This window comes from Pezoporus wallicus, unplaced genomic scaffold (assembly GCF_028554395.1).
Source record: "Pezoporus wallicus isolate ANWC-B61680 ecotype Strahan unplaced genomic scaffold, APGP_CSIRO_Pwel_v1 contig_8188, whole genome shotgun sequence".
Taxonomy (NCBI): domain Eukaryota; kingdom Metazoa; phylum Chordata; class Aves; order Psittaciformes; family Psittacidae; genus Pezoporus; species Pezoporus wallicus.
The window spans coordinates 2793862-2816901 of NW_026640104.1; the positions used below are offsets into that span (position 1 = coordinate 2793862).

The 23040-nt window shown below is 40.9% G+C and overlaps 1 protein-coding gene across 3 annotated transcripts; it reads left to right on the plus strand.

Moving 5' to 3' along the window:
* Positions 1-1037: 1037 nt before the first annotated feature.
* On the plus strand, positions 1038-22312 carry TIAL1 (TIA1 cytotoxic granule associated RNA binding protein like 1). 3 transcript variants are annotated; one of them, XM_057417362.1, is made up of 12 exons: positions 1038-1324; positions 8247-8343; positions 11672-11821; positions 12139-12193; positions 12494-12581; positions 14425-14500; positions 17942-18050; positions 18342-18437; positions 18524-18608; positions 18901-19024; positions 19485-19624; positions 20676-22312. In XM_057417362.1, the coding sequence occupies exons 1-12, from the start codon at positions 1296-1298 to the stop codon at positions 20791-20793; spliced, it is 1167 nt and encodes a 388-aa protein (XP_057273345.1). In that variant the 5' UTR covers positions 1038-1295; the 3' UTR covers positions 20794-22312. The 3 variants fall into 3 exon arrangements, with proteins under 3 accessions (XP_057273345.1, XP_057273346.1, XP_057273347.1); XM_057417363.1 differs by having other exon boundaries at positions 1039-1324; positions 11723-11821; XM_057417364.1 differs by lacking the exons at positions 1038-1324; positions 8247-8343; positions 11672-11821; positions 12139-12193 and adding an exon at positions 13887-13954 and having other exon boundaries at positions 12498-12581.
* The last annotated feature ends 728 nt before the right edge of the window (positions 22313-23040 follow it).

Sequence of the window (23040 nt, forward strand, 5' to 3'; positions counted from 1 at the left end):
CAGCCAGTTTCTGCAGGAGAACATTCTGGGAAATGGTGTCAAAGGCTTTACTAAAGTCCAGGTCAACAACATCCACAGCCTTTCCCTCATCCAGTAAGGAGGTCATCCTGTCACAGCAGGAGATCAGGTTAGTCAAGCAGGACCTGCCTTTCATAACCCATGCTGACTGGGCCTGATCACCTGGTTGTCCTGTGTGTATATGCAGCAGGGACACCTTCCACTAGAGCAGCTTGCTCCAAGCCCGTGTCCAACCTGGCCTTGAACACTGCCAGGGATGGGGCAGCCACAGCTTCTCTGGGCACCCTGTGCCAGCGCCTCAGCACCCTCACAGGGAAGAGCTTCTGCCTAAGAGATCATCTCAGTCTCCCCTCTGGCAGGTTAAAGCCATTCCCCTTGGCCTGTCCCTACAGCCCCTCTCCAGGTTTCCTGCAGCCCCTTCAGGCACTGGAGCTGCTCTCAGGTCTCCCCTTCAGGAGCCTTCTCTTCTCCAGGCTGCCCCAGCCCAGCTCTCTCAGCCTGGCTCCAGAGCAGAGCTGCTCCAGCCCTCGCAGCATCTCCGTGCCCTCCTCTGCCCATTCAACACATTCTAGCACAAATCAACTCCCCTCAGGCAAGCACACGACAACAACCATTTACAGGATGAGCCCCCGAGCAGTACCAGACCGCTTTATCCCTCATTTATGCACAAACCACCACAACACTTCTGCCTTTGAGCGCCAGAAACCGGACCGAAACCCCGGCGGTCTGTGGCTCAAACCGGGCTTTACCCGGCTCCTGACGCCCGGCGTTAGCGGCTCCCCGCAGCCTGAGGCCGGGCCCGGCGCCGTGGGGAGGCAGCGGCCCGCACAAGCGAATCTTCCCGGGCTGATGGCGGCCAATCGGCACCGCCCGGGCTCGGCCCCCGCGGCGGGAGGGCCCGGTGTCCGCCTTCCGGCCCGGGCCGCCTTCCGGCCCGCTGCCGCCAGGCCTGCCGGCCAGCGCCTACGATCCCCATCGCGCTCCGCGGCGCGGCGGTGGGGACCGGGAAAGAGAATCCGTCCCGAGAGGGAGCGGGGCCGGCGGGGCGCGGCTGCGCAGAGTGCGGCTTCCTGAGTGTCTGGTGGCGGGCGGCCATTTTGTGGTGTTTCTTGCCTCTCAGGTTCGGGGCTGCCGGATCGGGACCTGGCGAGGGGTCGAGACGGAGCGGGGGGAGCCGGGGCCCTCACCCTTACCTTCCCTTCGCCTCCCTGCGCGGCGGAGCCCCCCTCTCGGGCGCTGCCCCCGGCTGCGGCTGAGAGCGGCGCTCGCCCACCATTATGGAAGACGACGGGCAACCCAGGACCCTGTGAGTGGGGAGGGGACCGCGGGCGAGCCGCGGGGGCTCGGGGAGTGGGGAGGGAGCCCCTGCGGGCCTGGTGCGGAGGGGGCCGGGCCGGCGGCGGGGCGAGGTGAGGCGGGCAGGGGGATGCGCTCCCGGAGGCGTGCGTGGCAGGGCCGCGGTGGGGGCGGGGAGGCGCGGGCCGGGCGGGTGTGTGGAGAGGAGCGGGGCCGGGCGGCGCGGGGGTCCCGAGGCGGTGGGGAGCGGGGCCGGGGAGCACAGGCCCGGAGAGCGGGGAGGAGAGGGCGCGGGTTCGCGTTGCACCGATGGAGGGCGAAAACGGCGGGGAGCGGAGGTGTCGCCGCCGCGGTGGAGGCCGAGGGGACTCCGGGTTTAACCGGTTCCGTGCCCGATGCGGGGGGGACCCTGCCTGGCTGTGGGTATGAGCCTTCTCACGGGGCCGGGCCGCCTGTCCTCGGGTCCCCCGTTCGCAGCGGTCCCGGCGATAGGAAAGTTCTTTGTGTTCTCCGTGCGTTGGGTGGGATGGGGAGCGCCGTGAAACGAGACTCTCCATGGCGGGCAGATAGGGAGAACTGCTTTTCCGTCCGGTGTTTGATGGTGTGGTTCTGTAGCAGCCTCTTGGGCCCTGGCAGCAGGAATAACTGGATGTTGGCCGTGTCTCCCTAGGCAGAGTTTGATCATTTAGTAGCTGTCATCTGTTTTCTGTTTCAAACTATACATTTGAGGGGTTTTTCTGGTCGCTGTTCAGCTCTTTTCAACTCTGCAGGTATGGGTTTGACGAGTTTTCTTTGTCCTGTTGACTTATAGCAGGGGAGCTTTTATGTGTGGTCAGGCGCTTGAGAGCACTTAATTCTGTTGTTGGCCATTTTAAGGAGTTCATAGAGCCTCAGTTGCCAGAGGATGTTATGTGCTTTATGAGCAGCTGTGGTAGCTCAGGCTGTCCATGTCAGGCAGCCCCAACAGTACAATGTTCAGGCTGCCCGTAAGAGAAACACAGTTCAGGGCAGTGCAGATGAAACCTTTGTCTATTTAGTTTTGGGGACAGTAGCCTTCAGGAAGGCTTCCAAAGATAGTTTGGATTGAAGGCCACTTTAAAGGAACTACGGAAGCAGAGTGAAATATCCCTGTAGTTTGTTCCCACTTCCAAAATGATGACTTGGCATTTAAGACTTTTCGAGGCGATTTGTGTGTTTTCTGCTTCCTGTGTCTGCAGAAGTTACTTTAACTTGTTTACAGTGTAGTATAAGTACTTAATTAGCCCTTGCTGCCCGAGATTCGTAGTTTAAATAAGCATATCTTAAATGCTTTTTGCATTAACTACCCAAATGCTTGGCCTTGATAGTGGATGTAGTTTTCAGTGTTGCTTTAGAATGAGAAGAGATAAAAGGACAAAGTTTTACTGTTTTTTTTCTTTTGCTTTCATGTTCTTTTCCTGACAGGCTTTCCCCCTTGTTTTTTAAGTAAGTGCTATATCTAGACTAAGTTTTAAATGTTCTTCTCTATCTAGACTAAGTAGTAGAATGCTCTTTCACTGCTAGCAAGTTTTGGTGCTACACTGGGAGTAGGTTCGATGACCTGACTTAGCCCACTTAGTCACTGATAAGGGAAGAATCCCATCTGTACTAAGATGCATGAAATAATATCTCCCCATCTGCCCAAGATGTTTTATTGCACAGTGTGAGACTGTTTAATTTGTCAAACTAATAAACAGCCATGCATTCGTTTTCTAGTAGTTTTGTAGTAACCACACTCATGCAGGGTTCCTTTCCTGTCATTATTTGAGGGCTTTTTTTTTCATAGAACACAAAGATTCCTCTGTAGCGTTTCTTACATCTTCCTCTTGTCCCTGCTTTTATGTGGAATACCTTTAAATGCAGAACTGCAAGTTGTGTTTTAAAGATTATTATCCTGGGTAATACTTTTCAGGTAGAGGAGTTGCAATCTCTGATATGAATACAACTCACTAGCCCCCATGACCAGCGAATAATGTTGTAAGTTGAACTCCTTGGTTTTGTTTGTGTTTTTATGAGGTGGGAATTAAGTGAAGAGCAGAGTGTTTCAGTAGCTGTTTGACCATATGCATAAGCGCTTGGTTGATAGTTTAAGTGATACTTTTTGAGTGTCTTCAGTGTTTCCTTTATTCCCTCAAGAAAGAAAAAGTAAACTTGTGGGTTATAAAGGAATTTTCTTTTTGAATACATAAGGGTGTCCCTGCCCGTGGCAGGGGGATTGGAACTAGATGATCTTAAGGTCCTTTCCAACCCTAACTGTTCTGTGATTTTAAAAGAACAAAGGCCTCACCCAACTACTGTTCACTGAACATTTATACCCATCTTCAATACCTCAGGAACAATAATTGTTTCCATTTGTGGTACTTGCAGGACTGTTATGTTGGTTTCCATCATGATGGGTCAGTCATGAACCTCTAAGAATTCAAAATATTTTCTGAAGCTTAATATAGAAAACAGGCATAATTTGCATGTTTATTTCCCACATTTCATAACTAGCAGCCCTGTGTAGAAATGTGAGAATAACATTCAGCATCTTCTGCCCAAAAGTTTTCCTTACTGCTCTGAACAACTTGAAGATAACTTGAGAAAGGGGGAGGCCTTTTTGTAGGATTTGTCACAGCCCTTGATTCGAATGGGATATAGAACATTCACAACATGTATTTTTTCAGCTGGTCCTAAAATGAACTGTGGGTGTTTGATTTTTTTCAGAGGTTTTTTTTTTTTATATAGGACACTTAAACTCTGTTTTCTGTGAGTACCATTCCATCACAAGCTGTATCAAAGTCCTGTTCTACTTTTAAGGTGGAAACCAAGCCACCAGAAGCCTTGTGTGTTGCTGATGTTACCAGCTCTTGCTGATAACTGGAGTAAAAGTTCCAAATCTGTGTGTTCTTCTTACTAATGGCTTTAGGAAAGCTTCATGAACAGGCCCAGAGTACCTGTAAGTTGTTGTATCATTAGTGGCGTATTTGAAGTGGTGTGGGATGTGAAGAGGGTGCAGAAGTAAGACTTCAGTTGTGAACCAGGAGCAGGATTCCTTTCTCTTGGTCTTCTTTTCAGCTCAGTTCTGTTGTAGAGGAACATAGTCTGCTAGTAGAGTCTACAGAGTGGATTTTTCTTGGTATCATTTTGTTTCTAGCAGCTCAGTAGCACTAGACAGAGATGCTATTTCTATGGGCTTTTCACCACATCAGTTACTGCATTGCTTATCATACTTTCTTCATTTAAATACGGAATCTGTCTCTTCTTTCATGTTGTCTGTGTGAATATGAAAACATATTTACTATCTTTCCACTAAATAGTATGTAGGGGAAGTTTTGTGGACCTAAACTAGTGGCTGCAAATCATAGAATCATAGAACAGCTTGGGTTGGAAAGGACCTTAAGATCATTCAGTTCCAACCCCCCTGCCATGGGCAGGGACACCTCACACTAAACCATGGCACCCAAGGCTTCGTCCAACCTGGCCTTGAACACTGCCAGGGATGGAGCATTCACAATGGGACGTTTAAATGTCCCTTTCTTCCCTACCTAAAATACAATAAAATCCTGTTTACCTTCACAAAGAGGACTTTTCTGTTCAAGCCAGAATTTAATTTGAAAACTCATTACTTGCTGATACGTGCTTCATTTATTCTTTAGATAATTCTGCAAGATCTCTGAATTTCAAATACAGTTTTATTCTTTGTGTTGTTAGCAGCATTCAATAGTGTAATATCAGGAGATCTGTATATAGAGAGAGATACATATATGGTTTGGGTTTTATTTTGTATTTGCTTATTAATTGGTATTTAAGTGCTTCAGACTTGCAGAGGGAAACAAACTGTATTGCCTGTATGCAAAAAGCCACAACTTTTGCTGCCCTGTCCCATTAAGCAAGACAACAGCCTAGAAAAGTATATAGTAAGTGTTTCTTCTCTGGGTTTTGCCATTTTTAAAAGTTCGAGTAATACATCCTCTAGAATGTTAAGGAAAAGATTAAGTTACTGCACACGAGCATGTTCAAAGGCAATGTGTTTTCTTCAGGTGTGCTGCTGTTTACTTTGATTTTGTGAAGTAGAATAGAGAATACTATGTTGTTATATATAATGTCTAGATTGAGCTAGAAAGGGGAAAACTGGGTGCTTAAATAGGCTGGCCATGGGTGGTTGGTGATTAGCATCAGCTGAGGGGAGTTTTGTGTTTCCAGAATGGCAAGCTTTCTGTTCCTAGTGTGTTGAATCTATTTCTTATTTATGTAGTATTCAGACATTATGCACTGAAGATGTTTGTATGTTTTTAAGTCATCTTTAACTGTACTCAAGGAGGTGACATTACTGCAACCTACTTTACTTCAAGACGTGAAAGTAGTCGTCAAACCTTACCTTTTAGTGTATTGTTCCCAATTTGTCAAGTTTTGTATTCCCATAGTTTAAATGCAGTTCAAGGGATCTGGGGCTCTGTGGATGTTGTCCTTGTTACAGGAACCTTTTATTATGTATTACTCAAGTTTCAGAATATTAGCAACTTGTGAAAGGTATTAATGCCTTCTGACTGTGGTAATACTAAACATCAAGGCTGTATTTATCATATGTATTTAGAGCATTACTGGACCAGTAGGACTTTCCATCCCGTTTGAATCTGGTAATCAGGTGATGCAGAATTACATTGCTGATTTTTATGAAGAGGTGACTTGGTTTATAGCCAAGGTTTATGATGCAGTGTTCTCACAGCTATCTTAATGAAAACATAGTGGTATTGGAAGTCCACCTAGGATTTCTTCTAGCAGGTAGTGGCATTTGGTTAGTTGAATAGATTTCTGAGGAATGGCTTTTCCTTTCTTTTTTTATTGTCAGACCAAGAGGAATATTTCAGCTTGCTTTTCAGGGGTTTTGCATTTCCAAAGTACATAGTAGTATTATGCAGAAGAGGCTGAGATTTTGGGTTTCTGGGGTGCTAACTGTGTTCCACATCTGAGTTTGCACTAGAAATAATGTTAGTAGGACTTCACTGTACTTAATTTCATGTCACTGCTACTGTACAGGTGCTTATATCGGTATGTTAAGGTGTGGTGTTAACTAATACTATTCTACAACATACAAATTAAAATAGCGCCTAGTGATAAGTTCACAGCAGTCCTGACATTTTATGTGGGAATTCCTGCTGGTAGTTGTATTTTCCCTCTGATTTTAGTAGCATCTTCAGAGGTTAATGTTTCCATTTAAAACTAATAGTGATTTACGATTTGATCTTGGTGAATGATTAACAAAAAATGAGTTAAGGTTTTGGAACAAAGGTGTAGATAAATATTTAACTGCTAAGATTTCAGAATAGAGAATTGAAAAGTCAGTGAGATGGGCAGTTTGTTCTGTAATGGGTCTTAGAAATCTGTAGGTTTTAATTTCTTTACTGAAATCCTTCATAACAACACAGGCTGAGAATGCATCTTCTGTTAATGACTCCTATTAATTCAAATGTATTTAGTAAGTAATGAGTACATGAAAGTTTTTAATGGCTGTTTCTAATATTCGGATGATGTGATGCATGAGAAACTCACTCTGGATCTTGTGTAGCATTTAAGTTCTGGCTGAGGAAGTGCAGAACTGTTTCATAGCTGTTGAAATAATTACAACATAGAGAAAACCCTGTTGATATCATTCTGTAGTATTCACATAGGGTCCATTTGGATTTTGCCAAAGCTAGATGAAAGTCCAGTTGTCAAGCCTAGAATTGGCTTTTCAGAAATGGGAAAGGGATACCCATGAAGGAAAAGCATGCACTTACATGTCTTTACCCAAAAGAAATTGGCTTATGCATAGGCTAAGAAATGCTAGTTTACATTTATATTCCCTGAAGTGTATTAACAGCTCAGACTGACTTTAGTTTATTGTATTGTGACATTCAGAGTAAAATGAATAAAATGTATATTGTTTCAACAGCTGAATCATTAAAGTTCTGCTCATGTTACTGATTGCATTTGAATCCTTGGTGTCTTGACAGGTTTACTTGTAAAGATAATGAATGTCCCTGTGCTGTGACTCTGAGTTCTGGTGCTTTGACAAGCCTTTCTCTTAACTGATCGCTTTGCTTACAGTTTGATTACAAATTACTCACTTAAAAGTAGTTCAATTTTGCATTCATGACTCTTCTCAGCCATCCCTATGACCTCATTTTACTTCTTGCTAGTGTAAAACATAGCAGAGTATCTAGAAGTAGTTTTCGAGCTCTGCTATTGGGTTTCTCGCTATCTGGATAAATATAGGGCTCTGTGTAAACTAGACAGGTATTTTAAAACTTGAGTTGTTTCTAAGGTTTTATAAATAAATCAGGAAGTATGGGTGATGTTAAGATAACACTGCCAAAACTTTGGGGTGTTTTACAGAGTGGTACCTGTGGAGATAAACTCTGTGCAGAGTATTCCTGTGGCACAGTGTTGCATGAATTGCCTGTTGGCAAGTGGGCTGCTTTCCCAAATGCTCAGGAAAACAAAGTTGGAGCTGGAAGGCATCACAGTTCTGTCTGATAGCTATTACAGGAGTAATAGGAGTTTGGTGTGGGTTTGTACCCAAATTCAGAAGTAGTCTGGATTAGATGCTCTGTGGGAAGTGAAACTTAAAACGTCTTTTCCTAGTTGTTTGCTTGTTCTTGAGCAATGTTCTTCATGCTTCTGATATTTCTGATACTGGCACTAGATATCTATGTCCACTATTATGTCTGAATCAAGCTTCATGTTCCCAGTTGTGTGGGCAACTTCAGAAACCACAGGAGTGCTGAATTAAAACTGTATCATGACATAATTTGTAAATAGTATCTTTAAGATACGTAGGATATTTAAAGGGAGATGTTTCATAGTCATTTAAGAGTTTAAAATCATAATGACATTTGAAAAAGATGAAAACATGTGGTTTAAAATCCTGTTTTATTTGTTTCCTTGTGTAGCTATGTAGGAAACCTCTCCAGAGATGTGACTGAAGTTCTTATACTTCAGTTATTCAGCCAGATTGGACCATGCAAAAGCTGTAAAATGATAACAGAGGTAAGGCCACTTCCAGGGGGGTAGCAAATATAATGTAAGTGATGATAAGTTATGCACATAAATGGAGTTGGGGCTTCTTTTGCCATTCCTGATAGTGGGGTTTTAGGTTGATTGCTCTTGGCTTTGGGGATAACTTTTTGCAGAAGAGACCTGTTGTTGTGCAGAGTCCTGTACTTCTCCCTGTAGCCCTGACATACCCTTCACCAGCTGATGATGAGATTCCACCTTCTTTAGAAGGTTGTAACCCCTTCTTTTCAGAATCCCATTGTGATGATCAGAAACCTCATTGTTTCAAGTGTTATTCATGGCTATTTTGTACATTTTTTTACTTTATTTGAACATGAGCCTCAGTAATTCTTTTTCCTCTTGACTAAATGCTGCTTCACTATGGATGAAAAGTCCAAAATCCTTCAAAACAAGCTGTGCTCTTCCTGAGTCACTTCTGTGCCAGTGCAAACAGCTTTTGTCTGCATTGCTCTGTTCTTAAATGATTTTTTTCTTGAAACAAAGTGACAGAATTCCCATAGTATCCCAGACAAGGTCTTTTGTACAAAATAGTGGTAAGTATTAATACTTTCTTCTGACCGTTGCAAATGCTCCGATACCTTTAGGATTGGTTCCATTTCCACAATCTCGTTGACACATCCTAAGCAATTTCTTTATCCCTAATATTTTTCCTTCCTTGTGCATTTATAACTGATAAACTTCTGGCAAAGACTGATCAGAACTTTTGCTGGGTTCAGTCTTTGGTTCGTCAGCTCTGGTTTTCTCTATGCTCTTCCTACTTCTGCTTATGCTTGTTACTAACCTGTGATTACAGATTTCCTGAGTACAGTCGCATTACTTTTTTTGGCCAGGATTGTTAATGAAGGTGTTAAAAGGCAAGTCTGGAAAGCAGACTTGTTTAGGGACACTCCTAGGAACTCCTCTGTGGTCTTCTTTTCCTCTCAATGTGACACACTGCTTTTTTGGGGGGTGGTTTTAGTGGCTTCTTATCCATCTGATGCTTGTTTAGTCACTCTCTTGTCTTCACTGATCATTCCCCATTAATTAAAACCTTCTAGTGGAGATAGGAGCCACATACTCTACAGGTTTATTGAAGAAAGGTGACTAAACAGAATAGAGCACAATTGTTTGTTTTTTTTCTCTGAAGAAACAGCTTTGATTGTCATAGGCTCATTAGAAATAAGGTACTGCAGCTCCAGCCTTCATCGATTGAGAGATGTTAGCATTAGTGTGATTTCTTGAGAACAAGATGAGAAGTTCCAACACTCTTTTTCCTTGATTTAGACTTTATGGTTTTAGGATTTTACATAACCATACAAATAACAAGTGAGGCATCTTTCTGAACTGAGGAGCTAAACAAAAAGCTACTCACAGCTATATTCAGTCATCTGGAGGTGAACACACTGAGCTGACCTAATCCCCTGTCACTGAGCAGTCAGCAAGTGTGAGTTGGATTTTAGACTGGAACTGGCCTGCAGCTACAGCACTTCTGTCAAAGTACCTGTCCATGCTGTCCATCCTCCTAATCAGTGTTGTCACCTTCTCATAGGCACCGAGTTGCGTTTAAGTGGTTCTTACCTGTCTTGTTACTGCCACCATCAGTCAAGTTTATACCTGAATGCTTTAAAAACTTCTGTGATTTTGTTTCCTTCCTCTCTTCAGCCAGATGTATCAACTGTTTGATCACTGTCTCTTAAATTTGTACAGTATATGACATGAACATGTCAAGTGTTTAGAGATTTGAAGTGGTTATTTTGGAGGTATATAATACCTCTTCATGCTACTCACGCCACCCTGGGTATCTCAAACTCCTCAGGATCTGGGTATCTGCGAAAGAGGATCTTTTCATGTTCAGACAACTTCTTAGTGGTAGAGAAGGCCTCTCCACAGTCTAAAAGTAAATTCTACTTCAGCTGAAGCACAGACTGCACTCATCTGCTAAGTCCTCATCTTGTTTTCATTGTAGCAGGAAGGTAGTATGGGGAGAGGAGTGAATTAAGGATCACTGTTTTGAGGCATCTGGGGTGAATGTGCTCTTAAAGCATTTCGTGGCTGTTGTGACTTAAAGTTTTTTACGATCTCAGGCATATTTTCTTTGTCTGCTCATTTTGCATCATTTAGAGACTCCTTGTACTGACTGTTTAGAAGGATGCCTTCAGACTGCTTGGTCATTTTGAGTATAAAAAGGCCTTGTGATCAGTTCAGCTGTGAGATCTTAACTTCCTTGTTCAGGTGTGGACAGAACTACTGAAGATGTACAATCCAGTTTAATGGGGCAGAATTAGAATTTTTTTGTCTATATAAGCATGTGTGAATTTCCAGAAGTTAAATAATAAAACTGTCAAAGGCCTGCTCCCAACTTGAGTTAGAGCCCTCTACCTAACCCTGAGGGGTGTTGTCATGCAAGAATACTGGTGCCAAAGCAGTTTCTTTACATGCTAGACCCTTCCCTGTCCGTGCAAGAAATAATTGGTTTAATTCAGTAGTGTTTGTCATCTCCTGGTCTGTGCACATGCAGAGCACTTAGTGTAGATAAGTACTAAGAGTAGTTAGTGTAGATATTCTGGTGCAAGGCTATAAGTTTTGTACTCATTACATCCTTTAGGCAAATTAAATCCAATGGCATTCTAATCATCATTTCTACTTGATCAGTTTTATGTTCTTTGCTCTTAATAGTTTGGTACATTTAATACTTCAGTGAGTTTTGTTTGTCAATTACTATGTTTAAAGGTGTTTTATTAGGCCATCTTACAAAACCAGGTTGTACCCCAGATTTAAGAGTAACAATCAATTGATATCTTTCCCCCCTCCCCCAGTCAGACTGTTTTGAGTTCTTTTAAACGGATGTTTCCCCATTGCTGGGTATAACATTTTTCATATGAGACTGAGAAGATGCAACTCCTCGGTTGCATTCTGGCTGTGATTTTTAGGCAAATGCAAGGAAAAACTTCTTAAGTAGGAGGAGAGAGAAAATTGGCAATAACGTATCTGGGGAACAAACCTTTTAAGCTTTGAGTGTATGTATGAGTCAGAAGACCGTATTTGTTCTCCTTTCCATTCTTCCCTTTCCCACCTCCCCTTTCATCCAGTCTGCAGATCACATTTCTGGTTAGTTGAATTATTCTTAGTGTAAGAAACCTGAAGTACTGAGCCCTCACAGAAAATACACTATACTTCAGACATTACTAGACCTTTAATAAAAGTCCATCTTAATAATTCTTGCATTTAAGTGTAATGTCAAAGGCTATTTCATAAATCTAATGCAAATAATTTTTAAAGTTTCTAACTATAAGTAATATATTTTCCTGGATTTTCTTCTCAGCAACCCGATAGCAGAAGGGTCAACTCTTCTGTTGGATTTTCTGTTTTGCAGCATACAAGCAATGACCCTTATTGCTTTGTGGAATTTTATGAACACAGAGATGCAGCTGCTGCATTAGCTGCTATGAATGGGAGAAAAATTTTGGGGAAGGTAAGTTGCTTACATTGGAATCTTAGATTTAAGGACTCTTAAATCTTAGATTTAAGGTTTGTGTAAAAGCTGTTCATAAAACTGTGGGATGTTCATTTTCTTGAAGTTGTTTCTCAAGTTTAATATTTTAGATTAATAAAATACTGATTTGGAAAAGTCAGTCCTGTTTAGGAAACATACTGTTTGTGATGTTCTGACTAGGACAGTGTTTTATACTGAGTGATGACTTGTAGACATTGTTGTAACCCACCCTTGAATGAACTTATAAAAATGTAAGGATTTTGTGAATTCATACTAAATCTCATGCTTATTTTCAGGAGGTCAAAGTAAACTGGGCAACAACACCAAGTAGCCAGAAAAAGGATACATCCAGTAAGTAAAGTAATGCCACAGTATCACTTCTACACAAATTCTTCACATTGTGGTAATAATTTGTCATAAATACATTTAAACATAACTTTTCTCCTTCCCATCTTGTGTTTAATAGAAGTTTGCAAACTAATTCTTCTGTTTCTGCTTTACAACTGGGGAAACTGGAGTGGACAGATTAAATTGCTGCTGCTCATCCAATGGAATCGTGGTTCCCAGTGCTGTGTGCAGAGCATCACTTTCTCAGGAGTTGACATTGTAGATAGCAGTTAAATATTTGATAAGTAAATTATTTATTTTCAGATCACTTCCATGTGTTCGTTGGGGATTTAAGTCCAGAAATAACAACAGAAGACATCAAGTCAGCATTTGCTCCCTTTGGTAAAATATCGTAAGTATCATCATAAACATTTCCAATATCGGTTAGAAAATGACAGCGAAAATATGTTTGAGTTGAAATGTTAGTTCTTGTTTTTAGATGATTTTCTGATGTTGATTTCCTTATGTTGGGTGGGCAGTAAAGAAGGGGTTATTGTTTCATCTTAATATCTATCATGATTGCAAATACAGTAATGTAATTGTGCTCTGGTTTTGCTGAAAGCAGTGTGCTTTTAACCTAATTTGTATGCTAATGTCCTTCAGCTTCTTATTAATTCTTAATTACTGTTCCTAAGTGTGACTTTTTGTTGTTTAGAATGTGTACAGAGTAGTGACTTGATAACTGGTATATGTTGCATCTTTGGTGTATTGTGTATGCATTCATACTGCGTTTCATAGGCAGTAAACTGGGTAATTGGAATATAACTTAATGAAGCAGCTAATTGAATAACTTGTGATGAACATGTTAAAAAAAGCTAATAATGAAAATGAAATCTGCTTTTGGGGGATGATAACGGGTTGAATTAAGATTATAATATTGAAATGAAAAAATGGTGGATTTACAATATGTGCATATTTCTGCCAGTTAAGAGAAGGTTACTTTAAACTTCTCATAGATAATTGAGGTGATCCTAAATCACCTGGTGTTTTAATGGAACACATTAAACATGACAAGCATCCTTGTGAGTGCTAAAGTATGTGTGTCCTTAAGAGTACATGAAGTTGCACATGAAGGTTTGCAGGGCTATAGTTCTAAGAGCAAAATGCTGAGTTTTCTCTTGTTCTGTACATTTTGAAATGAAATCATAAATCTTATTTCTTACCTCTTGCTATTTTGTTTACTTTGCTTTTTGTCTCTTAATGTGGTAAGTAAGTACTGTTTTAAAAATGGGGTTTTAAAGAGAATAATTCAGGTTTCTGTTTTCTCAATCTATATTTATACCTGAGACCTGCAGTTTTTCTTAAGTCCAAGTCACAATTAAAAGTAATAGCATTCTGGTTATTTTGCAGAATTGCTCATAAGAATGGACAGGATCTTGAAGGCTAACTGCAAGGAACTGTGCACACTGGAACTCAGTTGTAGATTTTTTCTCATTTCTATTTATTCTTATTATACATTATTTATATATACATATTTTAGTATTTACATTTTAACATTCTATATTCAGTGCAGTTCTATATTTCCAATCATTTTAACTTACTCACTAAAATTTCTGTGTAAATTTGTTGTTTTCGTACTGGTGTGCTTAGCATTGTTGTTAGTTTTATTCTCCTTTTCTTTAAATATCTGAAAATGTCAATTTTTCAAAATTTACAGCTCCCCAAACTCCAAAATGATGCTAGAGAATTGACCAAGAAAAATAAAGAAATCTGTTAACAGGCCATGTATGCCTTTTAATTCCTATTTTTTCCTCTTTTTCCATTTTTTTAATATTTCATATATTTGGTATCGGTAGGCAGAAGACCTTTAACTATTTAGAGAATGCATGGTAACTTAGCTAGAATTGTTACAGTAATTTCTAGAACAGTAAACCTTAGAGGACCCTAGCCAATAGAATACTAGAAAAGGAAACGTTGTCTCTCTTTATGCTGCCCAATTTGAGCATTCTAGTCCTAGCCAGCATAGGTTATGTGGTTAGGTTGCATGTTTATTACATGTTATTTTTTTTTGTCCTACTGCTTTTTTCTAACAGGTAAAGAAGCAATAGGGAGAGTTCAGGAATGAATTGTAGTTGTAGGGCTAACTGAATTGCTAAGACAAAATTATGCTCACGATACAGTGTGTGTGGTTCCTTTTAGTTTTTATTTTGCAGGTTATTAATATTGCCCTCATATAGCTGTGCTTCTCTTCACAGGGATGCACGGGTAGTTAAAGATATGGCAACTGGAAAGTCAAAAGGCTATGGTTTTGTATCTTTTTATAACAAACTGGTGAGTAAGCACAGTGTCCACTGAAAATCATTGCCTGTTTTCTCCTTGTAGCTTTGCCTTTTTGTTTATATGTTCACTGTGTATCAGGCTTTCCCAAGGGAAATAAATTTGCATGTACGGGAAAAACGTACTTTAGTCAAAAGGTTTTGTTATCTGTGGTTAAGGATTGAAACAACTCAGATGACAGCAATGCCGTGAGAACATTATGAAAGATTCCTTGATGTAGCAAGCTTGTTTGGGTGAGTTAGGGTAGGTCAGCTCAGCCTGTGGAACTGTCTCTCCTACAGCGAGCTGGGTGCCTGGTCTGATCAGCAGTGCTTTGGGCCTCTTAGCTGAGGCACCACGCCAGGTGCCTGTGTTAAGGTAGGAGCTCCCCTGCAGAATGATGTCTTAGAGCTGTCAGCAGCACAGTGCCATGCTACATGGCAGGGTTTGGTCACCGTGAGGGTGCTGAGGCGCTGGCACAGGATGCCCAGAGAAGCTGTGGCTGCCCCTTCCCTGGCAGTGTTCAAGGCCAGGTTGGACACAGGGGCTTGGAGCAAGCTGCTCTAGTGGAAGGTGTCCCTGCCTGTGACAGGGGGTTGGAACTGGATCAGCTTTAGGGTCCCTTCCAGTCCAAAGCGTTCTGTGATTTGCCAGGTTTAGGTTTGTGCCAAAGCTCAGTCTTTGTACTGTACTGTACTGTAAAGTACAGCCAGGTTTACTTCCTTGAGCTCTGCATCTTCATAAAGCTGTTGGTTGGTCCTTCACTTTAGTTCTTATTTTGGACTCTTAAAATGGGTCTTTGTATTGAGTGATTCTCAGCTAAGAGCTGATTCTGTACTACTAGAGCATTTGCTTCTGCATATTGTAAAACTGAAGGTTGTTCTTGGTTTTGTGTTGGATGGTCTTACGTGACGGATGGACTTACATGATGGATGATGTTATGCATGCTTAGGAAGAAATACTTTTAACAAGGGACTAGTCCCCCTTACTGATACTGATGTTAAAGGTGTTATTTGTAGAGTTTAATCAACGTAGTAGTGATAAAAATAGTGCTATTATCTATAAACAACAAATCTGTTTTCTGTTAACAACAAATCTATCTATTGACTTGACAAGTAATCCTTAGTAATTTGGAAATTAAATGTCAAACAGCATGAGAAACTTGTGAAAATTGATAGGAGAATTGAGCTGTGTGTATTCAGAGGTACATATGGGCAATGTGTGGAAACTATAAACCATTTTCCTTAAATACTTTGCTTAGGAAAACCACACACAGTTAAGGATTTGGGGTGTATAAGCCTGTTTGTGTGGTCAGAAGTCCTATGTGTTAAGATGACTTCTATCTTCTGTCACAGTTATCTGGAGATGAATCAGAGGATAAGTTGGAATTTCTTGTCTTCAGATTTGCAAACGCCAGAAGACATTATGATTGAATGCCTTTATTTAGTGTATTTTTCCACTTGGGCTTGGTTTATTTTGTGTTGCAGCTGGAATAGACAAGAGAAATCTTATTTCCTTGTACCCCTCTTCCCTTATCGTATGATTGTGCTTGGTTTCTGTGACTGTAGGGCAAATGTTGTAACAGTCATATGGAATGCAAGTTGCTGAGTTCTTTTAAGTCTGAGCCATAAAACCTGCAAATTAAAATCTGTATTAATTCTGCAAAATTAATCATAGAATCCCAGAATGGTTTGGGTTGGAAAGGACCTTAAGCTTATCCAGTTCCAACCCCCCTGCCACGCTAAACCATGTCACCCAAGGCTCTGTCTAGCCTGGCCTTGAACACTGCCAGGGATGGAGCATTTGCTGCTTCTCTGGGCATCCTGTTCCAGTGCCTCATCACCCTCACAGTAAAGAACTTCTTCCTTACATTTAACCTAAATGGCTAAATTCTAAATGTCATACTAAAAAGTGCCTGTAAAACTTGTCCTGATTGCTGTTCATTCAAACTGCAGCCGTACCTCGGTGGTTGTGGCACCATCATCCTGAGCTGGCAGTTGAAGGCCTATTTTTCAGACTGTATTGATGTCCTGCTAGGTTTGGGGAAGTGGGATGTGTTCCCAGATTGCAGGTCTCTAGCCTGAGGTCCAAGTGCACGCCACATGGTGAACTGGAGCAGTTACAGTATGGGCTCGTTCCATTTGTGTCATTGCAGTGACCCTCAAGGCTGGCAGCAAGGTTCATTAGAGGTAGTTGTCTTTCCTAGTCAGTTTGTAATTTAATCATGTTTTGGGAGTGAGGGTGTTTGAGTGAGGTTTTTGTTTATTGTCTAGTGGTTTTAGTCTTATCAGTCATTTTGTAACTTCTTTATTCTGTTTATGTATTGTCTTAAAAATGAGCACCCTCTGTAATTAATACTTAGGAGGATTGAGGTTCTGAGTGACGAGTTACAGATGAAAGCTATAGCTGGGAGCCTTCAGTGTGAGGCAGGACAGTGCTAGCTGCTCCCTGTTACCTCGTCCATGTGTTCTCTTTCTTCCATGTACTTGGTGTTCTCTTTCTTAAGCTTTGTGCCCTTGGGAAAGCATTTCAAACATATGTACCATTTGCTCTGCCTCTCTTCTTTCAGAGCAAGTGGAGAAAAAATTGCTATGTGGAAGTGTTAGCAAAGTTACCCCATGCTTACTAAATGCTTCTGCTTACAGTGTGAACTTTAAAGATTGTCTTCTAATTCATGCTCGAGATAGAAGTTAAGCCATGTGGGCCCTGGACTCACTTTTATGTCTGTTCATGACCTTACAAAGCAGTCTGAGCTCAGACATGTCTTGCGTGTCTCCAGAGGGCAGAAGAGAGGATGGGACAGGGGGTGTGTGTGCAAGTAATAAATAAAAGCAATGTGCTCAATCTGTTTTGTATCTCAGCGTTACAGACTCTGAAAAACCACATGCAGACGCTGTACAATGTCTTTTGCAGACACGTACTTCAGGGTATAAATGGTACTTGAGCTACAGCAGAGAAACTTTTCACTAAGTGATTCTGACAATTTTAAATGTCTTGCCTTTCTTTTGATCATTAAATATACTTTTGTGTGTTGTATTTTTAATAGTCATTGGCAAAACAAGTTGATTTTTCAATAGTTAAATGATAGTTGTTTTATTTTAGTAATTGCTTCTGGCATCTATATGACCTTTGTGCTTTTTGAGGTAGCCTTCAGATATTCTAATACAGATGGAGGTTGTGTACAGGTAGTATATGTATGACTGTAGTTGGCTTCTAACCTATGTGTAGAAAATGAGGATGGGAGGAAGGTTTTACCAGCTCACTTGAGGACCTTCTCTGATGGGCCTCAAGTTATTTTATTTTTGTCTGCTTGCTGTGGTTGCTCAGAATTTCATATGCTTTTTAGTACTGTTACTGTTGTCAACAGAATTAACTGCCAACCAAGTCTGTCTTGGAAGTAGACTTGTATGTACTACTTGTTTGGGTGTGTTACAGTCTCCATTTTAATCTCTTTAGGATGCAGAAAATGCTATTGTACACATGGGAGGCCAGTGGTTGGGAGGCCGTCAGATCAGAACTAACTGGGCAACGCGGAAACCACCAGCCCCCAAAAATACACAAGAAAGTAAGACCTTCATATCATGCTCCGTTGTGTTTGCTATCTTGCGTGGCACTGTTCAGTGGAGGAATGAAACATAGTGTTGCCAAAATCATGTCAATTATGTATCTAGGTTGGCTTCCAGATCTCAAAGGATAGTTGTTTTTTTTGTATATTAGAGTAATAGCAGTGCTGGTCTGTCATAAAATATTGAATGTGTGTGTTTAAATGTGTAATTCATCCTTGTGTATGAGGTAAGTATCTGAGGCTCTGGTTACTGATAGCCTACTGCTTAAAACCAGTCTTCTCTCTTTATAGATAATACAAAACAGTTGAGATTTGAAGATGTAGTAAATCAGTCAAGTCCAAAAAATTGTACTGTGTACTGTGGAGGAATCGCCTCTGGGCTAACAGGTAGGATTTGTTCTGTTGCTGTTGGTATTACTGAAGCTTTCTGGCCACCAGGATGGTTACTAACCCAAAAATGTTGTGTGTTGTAGATCAACTTATGAGACAGACTTTTTCCCCATTCGGACAGATAATGGAAATAAGGGTGTTTCCAGAAAAAGGTTACTCATTTGTCAGGTATGGAGAGAGAAAAACAAAATCTGTTGTTTTATTTGTGTAATAATGTATCATCTTTATGTAATTTTGCTTGGCTGAGCTTCTGCTGCTACATTTAAAGCTCTCACCATATGTTCATTGAAAAATTTGGAACCTTAAAAAGTGGCCACCAATCTTCCTACCTGGAAAGATGAATATCTGTGAAAGCAGATCTTTTTCTCTGGATATCCTGGATGTATGGATGGAGTCACTGCTTTTTAACAAGGTGAAAGTACTGTGAAGCGTAACATGAGTTTGTTTTTACATCCTTCAGATTTTCAACCCATGAAAGTGCAGCACACGCTATTGTTTCAGTTAATGGAACCACAATTGAAGGACATGTTGTTAAATGTTATTGGGGTAAAGAATCCCCTGATATGACTAAAAACTTCCAACAGGTAACTGCACTTTTACCTTTTCATTGTATTACAAAAGCAATCGTATATATACCTGTCATACCTTCCCAGCTATGATAGCTGAATTTTGTGCTGGAGTTCTTATGAAATTCAATGTTCTGTCTCAGTTATGTTCCAGTTGTTCATCAAATTGGGCTAGTGATTTTGATGGAATATCTGTTACTGTCTTCTGGATATGATTCAAGATAGGGAGAAACTTTGAGGTAATTCTGATTCTTGCTAGTTCACTAACTGCAGCCGAGGCGACTATCCATCCAAATATTCTTTTGGTATTTCAAACACACAAAGACATGTTTCAGTCACAGTGATGTCTTATTTTGCTGATCTCCATTGCTCCTTTTAGTCCTGCAATTGATAGCACCCAAAATTTTGCCTTCAGCAGCACAAAGGGAACATAATCCATCTCTAGAACCTTAAGTACTGTGAATTATTCTCTCCTTAGGTGGATTACAGCCAGTGGGGGCAATGGAGCCAAGTATATGGAAATCCACAGCAGTATGGGCAATATATGGCTAACGGGTGGCAAGTACCATCATATGGAATGTATGGCCAAGCATGGAATCAACAGGGTTTTGGAGTAGAGTGAGTAATTGTATTTAATTCTTTTAGACTATTCCAAGAATGTTAGGTCTGAGTTTCAGATTTAGTTGTTTCAAGGACTGAACAAGGTTTCAAGCCTTAGGTGGACTCTTGGGTGCTTAAAGCTGATGTTTAATGATTTCCATGGACCAAATAAAGGGGTGAGTCACTCTGACTTGCACTCAGTCACATGCTTTATGTGTATAAGTGTTTTGAGACGGAAGGCACAGAGACCTTCTCCAGCAGCAGTTTCGGGTAGCGGTCTTGTCTGATGCCTGAACATCTTCTGGACTCTGACTTAAGGTGGTGAATACTGGAGAGTCTGAGATAGGGAGCCCAGGTATTGCCTAAAGGGTTCACAGCCCTGGAGAGCAGCAGCTTACCTATGGACATTTTAACTTCTTTCAGATTCAGAGTTCTTAAAAAGCTTGACACTTTCAAGAATCACATGTTGTAGCACTTAACCTGCATTTTTCGTTAAAGATAAGAAGAAATTGGTGTGTTTTGGTATGAATAGTTCATTCATTCATTGAATGGTATGAGTGTTCAATGTGGAGAAGAGAAGGTTCAGAGGAGACCTCAGAGCAGCCCCTAATGTCTAAAGGGGCTACAAGAAACCTGGAGAGGGGCTTTGGACAAGGGCCTATAGGGACAGGCCAAGGGGAATGGCTTTAACCTGCCAGAGGGGAGACTGAGATGAGCTCTTAGGCAGAAGCTCTTCCCTGTGAGGGTGCTGAGGTGCTGGCACAGGCTGCCCAGAGAAGCTGTGGCTGCCCCATCCATGGCAGTGTTCAAGGCCAGGTTGGAGACAGGGGCTTGGAGCAAGCTGCTCTAGCGGAAGGTGTCCCTGCCTGTGGCAGGGGGTTGGAACTGGATGAGCTTTGAGGTCCCTTCCAACACAAACCATTCCATGATTCTGTGAATAGCAGTATAGGAAGTATGATATAGGTTCTTTTTTTTTTTTTCTTGGTCTCTTGCCTTGTAGATAACTTGACTAGCTTGCATGATGAAGTTTTTCCCTTTCCTGTTTTTAACCATCCTGTTTCTTTTTAAGCCAATCTCCATCTGCTGCCTGGATGGGTGGATTTGGTGCTCAGCCTCCCCAGGGACAAGGTGCTCCTGTAATACCTAACCAAGCTGGATATGGTATGGCAAGCTACCAAACACAGTGAGCTGGGACTCTGTTTAAAAGTGTGTATTTCATGATAGGCTGCAGTTTCCAGTGACATTCTGAAGACTGGAATGTAGACAATGGAAAAAAGAAAAAAGAAAATATTTATTTTAAAAATGGAAATGTTTGGAACCTTTAGCACAGCTTTGCTTTGGTGAAGGACACAAATGTCTTCTAGTTCTGCCTTTTAAAGTTTTTTGTTCATGATGGAGATGAACATGTTTTTCTTTGTGTACAAAAATGAAAAATAAAGTCAATAAAGACAATTCTGACTACAAATTTTGATATAGTAGGGGAGATGGCTAATGGATCTGATCTTTTAGGTTACCATTCCATTCTATCTTTTTTTTTTCTTGTGTGTGTTCTGTCTTCAGTGTTTTACATCACTGTGCTTTTTAAGAGAGAGGACGTTGCAAAACGGCGAGTTGCTTTTAGTCGAACATGCCTCCTGAAATAAACTGTGGACCAGTCATTCCAGCCAAGAAGACAGTATTGATTTTCCCAGTACCTATGGGCAGAACTCAGAAAGGATGTGTAGGGCTTGAAGGAACTTTTTAAAAGATACGTTTAATTTTTCTAAGTTCATAAAGAGTCTGATACAAAGAATAGGTCAGCCTAAAGTGAAAACCAGTACTGTCTGAGGAACGTCACATCACTTTTACAGTCCACATTCAGGCCCACGTGAAACCTTTTCAGGGCTGGTTTTCTTCTTAAGACTGTAGGAATTTGCTTTTAATTTTGAGAAGTAAAAGGCTTTTGCAAGTATGTTGTTTGTATCAAAGCAGACACTCGTACTTGGGCTTTTCCATCAAGTTTGAAGGCTGCACATTGTAAATATTTCATAATGACAGTGTTTCAAAAGCATGCTCAAACATAGAAGTAGCAATGTAATTATTCAAAGTAATACTTAATATACTCTACTGCTTTCAAGGCAGTAGATTGACAAGAATGTGCAAGACTGACATTTCCAAAGTTGGCTATTATGTAAAGTTACATAAAGAACTATAACAAAGAGCCTTAATTTTAATTTCATAAATCTTTAATGCATCACCTTTTTTGTCATTAGAAATACCAGTTTTTTGCTTTACATTATTTGGTATGTAAATACCTTGGTTAACAACCTTGTAAAACCTATTTCAAGGTTCTTCTAAGTTGTATAGTATCTTGAGTGTTTTGAAAAAACCTGGATGTTTTTTAAGTCTAGAAATATTTTGCCCAAGAATTTTTTAACAAGATTGTTAAAAACATCTTATTTTAGAGACTATTCAATGTGCCATTTTGGTAAATGGAGATGCAGTTGAACCAGTACACTGAGTTGTGACTTATTTTTAATTCCAGTTTTTTGTCTTGCTGGGTGGTTTGCATGTGATGAACCTGTACAGAGGCTGGGTTGTTTGTGTACTGAGTGTGTAAATGGATAAATCATGAAGATGTTTAAATGGTATACTTGGGTTCTTTCTGAATTATTTTCTGGATACATTGATATAAACTGCCTCAATAAATTTGAAGTTGAAAATGAATGTAAGTTAGATACAAGTACTGTGTCTTACCTGTGACAGCTAGGGGGTGCAGATGGTCCAGCTGTGTACCAGCTGCAGAGGCAGGCACAGTTCAAAAAGCAACTCTAGGATTTGCAGTGGTAGTTCAGTGAAGCCAACCTGCATTTTAACAGGGGCAGAATGTTTGGTTTTAGAGGTGATAGTTGTAAATGAGTGTCTGAGGAGCTGTACATTGTTTCTTGCCATGCAGGTGGTAGAATAGGTTTTTGAAATGGAAACTTGCAGTTTTGTTAAACCCGGCCAGGTTGTGCAAATAACTACACTTGATGCTGTAGCAAATCACATGAGGCTTGGTTTTTATTCCCTCCTCTTCTACTTGACATGCTAAGTAGTACCTTGACTTCTAGATCAGGTTGAAAGTGAGATGTATTGAAAGAGTAATTTAGTCAGTTGGCTCAACTGTACCCAGAGATACATATAACTCTGGGTATCTAGTGCATGCAACGACTGAAGTTAGTGTGGAACCAGAAGTGCTTGTGATGACAGAATTGGCCCTTTATCTCTGTTTGTCCCTTACAGTATCTGTAATGTTTTTCTGCCTAAGTTAGGAATCTTGCTACAGGACTTTGAGTTTTCTATGGATTTTGTATATATGTGTATATCTATGCGAGGATCGGCCTATACATTGCAGTTTGGGGAAAAAAGAATCACGAGTAAGTCTGCAGTTTTGTTACATTTATCAGGTTTAA

Excerpts from the sequence above, each read along its gene's own strand:
- TIAL1 (XM_057417362.1), top strand. The coding sequence starts at position 1,296 with ATGGAAGACGACGGGCAACCCAGGACCCT. Across the intron at positions 1,325-8,246 it reads GACGGGCAACCCAGGACCCT|CTATGTAGGAAACCTCTCCA; the intron begins GTGAGTGGGGAG and ends TTCCTTGTGTAG. Across the intron at positions 19,625-20,675 it reads CAACAGGGTTTTGGAGTAGA|CCAATCTCCATCTGCTGCCT; the intron begins GTGAGTAATTGT and ends TTTCTTTTTAAG.